Raw genomic sequence first — 6,000 nt, 5'->3', positions numbered from 1 at the left:
ATTTTTAATAATTTATCAATAATTTAACGTGCTGTAAAAAAATCTCAAAGAGTGATAAATAGTTTTTCTAGATATTTGCCTCGTACGTAAGAAGATGAGTCCATATCACACAACCTAAAGCTACGATCCATTTTTGTTGTCAACAACCCCCGAAATTCAAGAATTATTAATTCAGTGGATATGGTTAATTGGAGATAGATTGTCTAGCTTTCACATCAGTAGTAGCTGTCAAATTTTTTTTTTTTGAAAAAAAAAAAGTAGTAGCTGTCAAATTCTATAATACGGTGATAACTCATTCTGTACGAATTGATATTTCATAATTTTAAAATTAGGAGTTCAAATCAAAATATAATAAATTTAAATTACTTGTGATAATAAAATCTAACTTTCAGGACATGTGACGAGACCTTAAATTAGTTAGTTATTTTGGAAGTGTTGTGATAACGACTCATATTTGAGACTAGGGTTGTAAATCGATATATCGGTATCGATTTCGGTACTAAACCGAAACCCTACCAACGTGGCAGAATGTCATTTACAACCGGCCGAAACCAATTGACTGGGGGAGAGAAAATCGATTCTATCGGTCTCGACTAGCGTCGGTGCGGTCTTTAGTCTGCCGTCGGCATCATCTGGGACGGAAGAGTAGAGTCTGTGACTCTGTCATGGGTGTGTGACGAAACTTTGGTAGAGAGAAACAGAAGAAACCTGGAGCTTGAATAAGAAGACGGAAAAGAAGAAAGGAGGGTGAAGTCGTTTAATGTCATTTTGGAATGACGTCGTTTGGCTTAAACCAAACGGTGCCATTTCACTAAATTTTTTCCTCAATCAAGACTCTTAAACGACGCCGTTTCACTCATTAAAGTGAATGGTGTCATTTCTTTATAGGCAAAAAAAAAAAAAAAAAAGAGGTTATAGCAGATGTCAATCGGTTCATCGGTTTTCCCTAGGTCGAACCGCTAACCGAATCGACCGACGTCGATTCTTATATATTTAACTCAACCGTCGACAAGTTTTTTGCCTGTTTTTGCCTTCTGACTTCCGGTGGTCGGTCTCCGTCTGTGTAGGCCAGATTTTCAATTTTATGTATAGCCCTATTTGAGACAGTAATTATGATTCAAACCAGACATTTTACTGTAAATAAAAACTTCCATTATCACACTCATAAAATATTACCAAGCTCATTGCCTCCGCCATTCCATTTCGAAGAGAAAAATAAAGGTGTTAATTTCTGCAATATCTTTGCACTCAATACAGGCCACCAAAACATGGTTGATTTTTTCTGACGGCACTCAACCTCCACCATGGAAAAATTGCAAAGATATCTGATATCCACGGGATATGCCACGTAGAATAATGGATTGAAAGATGACACGTGTTCCAATGACATGACAAAATCCAAGCATCATTACCCAATGGCAATCCAGATCTGGATTCGCCTATATCTCCACACACATACTTGTACTAGTACTTCTTCCTCCACCGCCCATATCCAACCGATCTCTATCTCTATTCCCCCCACAACAGTTCAACTCCCAGACGTCCGAGAGCATGGCTTCCAATACTTTGACGATGAGCTATGGCATCGCCACCACCGCCTTCCCATCTGTCCTTTCTTCGTCCAAGTCCAAATTTGCCACCGCTCTCCCACTTCCCGGTGTTGGGGCCGCCAATGCCACCTCCCGCTTCACCATGACGGCCGAGTGGATGCCGGGCCAGCCTCGACCTCCACACCTCGACGGCTCAGCGCCTGGGTACGTAATCATAATGGACTATGTAATATATATATATATATATATATATATGAAGAGAAAAGTGCAGCTGAATATTATTATGTTCTTCCGTATAATTAACATCACCGAATTTGCATATTTTTTGTATGGAATGCAGTGACTTCGGATTTGACCCACTTGGGCTTGGTACGGTCCCAGAGAACCTTGAAAGATTCAAGGAGTCTGAACTCATTCACTGTAGATGGGCCATGCTTGCCGTTGTAAGTGTTCTTTAATTTCAAGCAGACTTTCGCATTGTTGAAACGTTTGTTTCAAATTGATTCTCATAATTAGCAAAACTGGCAGGCAAAACCGTTTGTCTCCTAGCTAGCTGGTTGTTCGGTTCGGTTTGGCTAGTTCTTAATTTTGAGATGGAAATTTTAAATTTTAAAATAAAATATTAAAATATTATATTTGACTATAATTATTATTTCGAGATTTAAAAAAATTTAATTATTTAATATATTTTATATGAAAATTTAGAAAAATTATAATAATGAAATGAAAATTTTTAGTTTAAGATGAAAATTTTGTATAACCAAACCAAACTTAGAGTTATGAGATAATGTGATTAATTTCCATCTCTTGATCAAAATTGTAGCCAGGAATCCTAGTACCGGAGGCATTAGGGTTGGGGAACTGGGTGAAGGCTCAGGAGTGGGCTGCCGTTCCTGGAGGTCAAGCCACCTACTTGGGCTACCCTGTGCCATGGGGCACTCTCCCTACCATCTTGGTCATTGAATTCCTCGCCATTTCCTTTGTGGAGCACCAACGCAGCATGGAGAAAGATCCCGAGAAGAAGAAGTACCCTGGCGGTGCTTTTGATCCCTTGGGCTACTCTAAGGACCCAGCAAAGTTCAAGGAATACAAAGTCAAGGAGATCAAAAACGGTTAGCGCCGTCTCCTTAATATATAATTTCCATTTTCATTTGTTGTAAACAACTGTTACATTCTTATAATTAACCATCTACCTAGTCTGAAATATTGATTGTACGAGTGATGTGCGCGCAGGCCGGCTTGCTCTGTTGGCTTTTGTGGGATTCTGCGTTCAACAATCAGCTTACCCTGGCACAGGACCGTTGGAGAACCTGGCCACCCACTTGGCCGATCCGTGGCACAACAACATTGGGGATATCATTATTCCCAGATCACTTTACCCCTGAAGCATGAAAATTTTAATCATACTTTTCACTGTAAAAGTCCATGTAACATGAGCGTGTATTAATGAATCTCGATCCCATCTCCTATATATGATCTTTCATCTATGTAATTAAGTTTAGAAGTAATTGATTTGCTATTAATAGTAACTTCTAATATTTTAGTAACTGGCTAAAATTATTGTGAAAATTATTTATTATATATCTATCTAGTTAACTATTAGACATTGGTAAATTAATATCTTTTTTTGTTGGTTTTAATAAGAGAAATAATTAATTTATAATTATTTTACAACTCTATATGAAGTAGAGGATAGTTTTATAAAATTGAAAATTAATTTTAATAGAGTGACATTTTTATATTAATTACATGCTTATTAAAATTACACGACACGTGTTAAGGTTTTGGCACAGCGAGCCATACTTCCCTGCATAATTTTTTAAAATTATTTATCTGAACCCCCAGAATTTATTATTTACTGCTGCCTGCATCACAATCTGCTGCGCTACGTTATAAAGGGGGAACATGCTTAATAGTTAATTCTTATATATTTACGAGTGTAGTTTTATTACATATAAATACAGTCGTACACTAATCTGTATACTAATACTGATTTATTCATATTTTAAATTTAAATTAATACTATTTTTAATAAAATCTATTTTTTGACCAATTACATTACATTAATGTACAGATTAATGTGTAATTATACTTGCAGCTATATTTTTCCTTACGAGAGTACTAGAGAATGCATCCGACGTCATATTGCTAGGTTCCGATGGGTCGCGAATTCTGATCCATATAACTAGTGTCAGACCGCCTGGCCCAGCAATTGCAAACGGGCCTGCCTTGTTGAAATCAACGCTGGTTCGGGCTCTGAGTGGCCGAAGTTTGCCAAGGAGCTGGAGAATGCTGGGAGGATCTAAACGATCTTTTCTCGCGCGTACGTGTTTTGAACCTTGCTTATAGCCTTATCCTTTGCCCCTGCCACTCTCAACGTGAATAATATGCATTTTTGTTGCCTAACTTGGATATGAAATATCGATCTTCATCGTACTTGTTATATGACACGTGTTAAAATGATTTTATTTGTGTTTTGCATTTAGTCAACATCTGAAATAGTTAATATACCATAGCTATCTTTTTTGTAACTTTAAGAATTCCTTTTGTGAATGATATACTTTGTTAAAAATAGGGTTACTAATAAAATTAGGATGTCGAATTCTTTTAAAAAATATAACAATACATTAATTTGTATTTTTAATTTAATAAAATCTATTTGTAACTATAACCTACACTTCTCTCATTAATTTATTATAAATGTGGCAATAATATTGATAAGATTATGCTGTCTGTATGGAAGAGTACTGTGCTTAACAGGAACTACTTAAGGAAGGAAGTCATTCAAGTCCGAGAGCTGCTGTGTATAGTCCCAAATGGGGACTCCTCTTGCGGGCCAAATGTGTGGCACTTGCTTTCCTAGGCTGATCATACAGCCCTTTTTATTTTATTTTTTATTTTTTATTTTTTTATAACTGAAACAAAAAATGAAGTCGTATCCATAAATGAGCACACGAGTCGACAGAGGGTCCGAAGGAGATGCTTACACAAATGATTAGAACCTAACTCAGCTTTTTTCTTTCTCCTACTGCTATCATCGCAACAGGTTAGTGACAATCGATATTAGTAGTGGAAAAAGCATAGTAGTCCTCTTTGCCTCATGTCTGAAAGTTAGTACAAATCTTGCTTCATCCTTTTTATTTTTCAATAGGCCATGACAAATATCCCAAATCTGATAACTATCAAACTAGATGACACCCATTTCTTAGTCTGGGAGCTCCATCTTCCTCTAGTTCGTAGTCAACAACTGCTTGGCTTTATTGATGAGACCATGCAAATCTGAAAAAATTTTCCCTCTTCACATACAAAGAAGTTTGATGGAGTGACAATCTCTACATTTATGATATGAATTCGTGGGATTGAAATTTTTTGAATCTACAGTCAATTAAAAACCAACCTAAGAAAGTTAAAATCAAGCTAATAGAAAATTTAGACTTGGTCTACCTTGGAGCCATCAATTTAGATCTCTCCATTTGGTTTGCCTTTTGTATTTTTCCTAGAAAATGAAATATCAAACAAAAAAATCTTGAGTTTTGTAGTTTCTATACAATTTCCTATTGAGTAATGTGAGGAAGGGGCCGATGTCGAGCTGAGGAAGGGGAAGATAATGCTTCTTGAAAAGCGACAGCGATTTAAAGAAGATGAAGAGATTTGGTTTACCCTGTTAAGGATTGGGATGGAAGAGTTCTTTTATGTGTTTTAATAAAACAACGTACAAGCCATTAATAAAATTACTTGTTTCTAGTCAAGGGTGAGTAGTCCTCGAGTGGGGAGAATTTTTCTTTGAGTCTACAGTCTCATTGTACATTAAGACATTGGGGAGGCAGGTCGGGCTCGTCACCAATACCATGGATATTGGATATGGGAATAAACAGTGAGGCTTAGCATGCAGTATTTAAGCCTGTTTTGGTTTGGTACATCTGGGCCGGATCGAAGATTTTGATCTAATTAAAACATTTACTAAATTGTTTATCTCTTCTGGAAATTATATGGCTATACGCGGGCATGTACGTGTCACGTACGGATGACATAGATTTCGTGGTCATGTTTCATGCTTACAACTTACTGCATGATCGTAATAATTTTCGATTGTTGTATTTTATGTAGATCTAATCAAATGTACGAATATAAAGTCCTCTTTTGTTTGTAAAATTATGGTTCTCGCGGTATAGTAAATATATATATATAATTAATTTATTACAAGAAAAATAGATTTTTGTGATTAAAATTTTATAACCAAAACGACTATTTCAGTGCGTTTTCATCGAAACAACTTTTTGATTGCAAAATTTTGGTTGATCGCAAAAACTCATTTCTCTTATAGATATATATATATATTTAAATGATTGTCAGTAACACAAATGCCATGCATATATATATATATAGAAAATTCTATACACTATATTTCTATTCTATTTGTATCTTATTAAGTAAGATGTGACATATTTAT

General features: G+C 35.9%; 1 protein-coding gene across 1 annotated transcript; it reads left to right on the top strand.

Moving 5' to 3' along the window:
• The first annotated feature begins 1,473 nt into the window (after window positions 1–1,473).
• Window positions 1,474–3,021, top strand: LOC122289517 (chlorophyll a-b binding protein 6A, chloroplastic-like). The gene is made up of 4 exons (XM_043096593.1): window positions 1,474–1,754; window positions 1,891–1,993; window positions 2,374–2,662; window positions 2,784–3,021. The coding sequence occupies exons 1-4, from the start codon at window positions 1,552–1,554 to the stop codon at window positions 2,933–2,935; spliced, it is 747 nt and encodes a 248-aa protein (XP_042952527.1). The 5' UTR covers window positions 1,474–1,551; the 3' UTR covers window positions 2,936–3,021.
• Window positions 3,022–6,000: the final 2,979 nt, after the last annotated feature.

Source organism: Carya illinoinensis, chromosome 1, assembly GCF_018687715.1.
Source record: "Carya illinoinensis cultivar Pawnee chromosome 1, C.illinoinensisPawnee_v1, whole genome shotgun sequence".
Taxonomy (NCBI): domain Eukaryota; kingdom Viridiplantae; phylum Streptophyta; class Magnoliopsida; order Fagales; family Juglandaceae; genus Carya; species Carya illinoinensis.
This window is presented reverse-complemented; position numbering and strand designations above follow the sequence as displayed.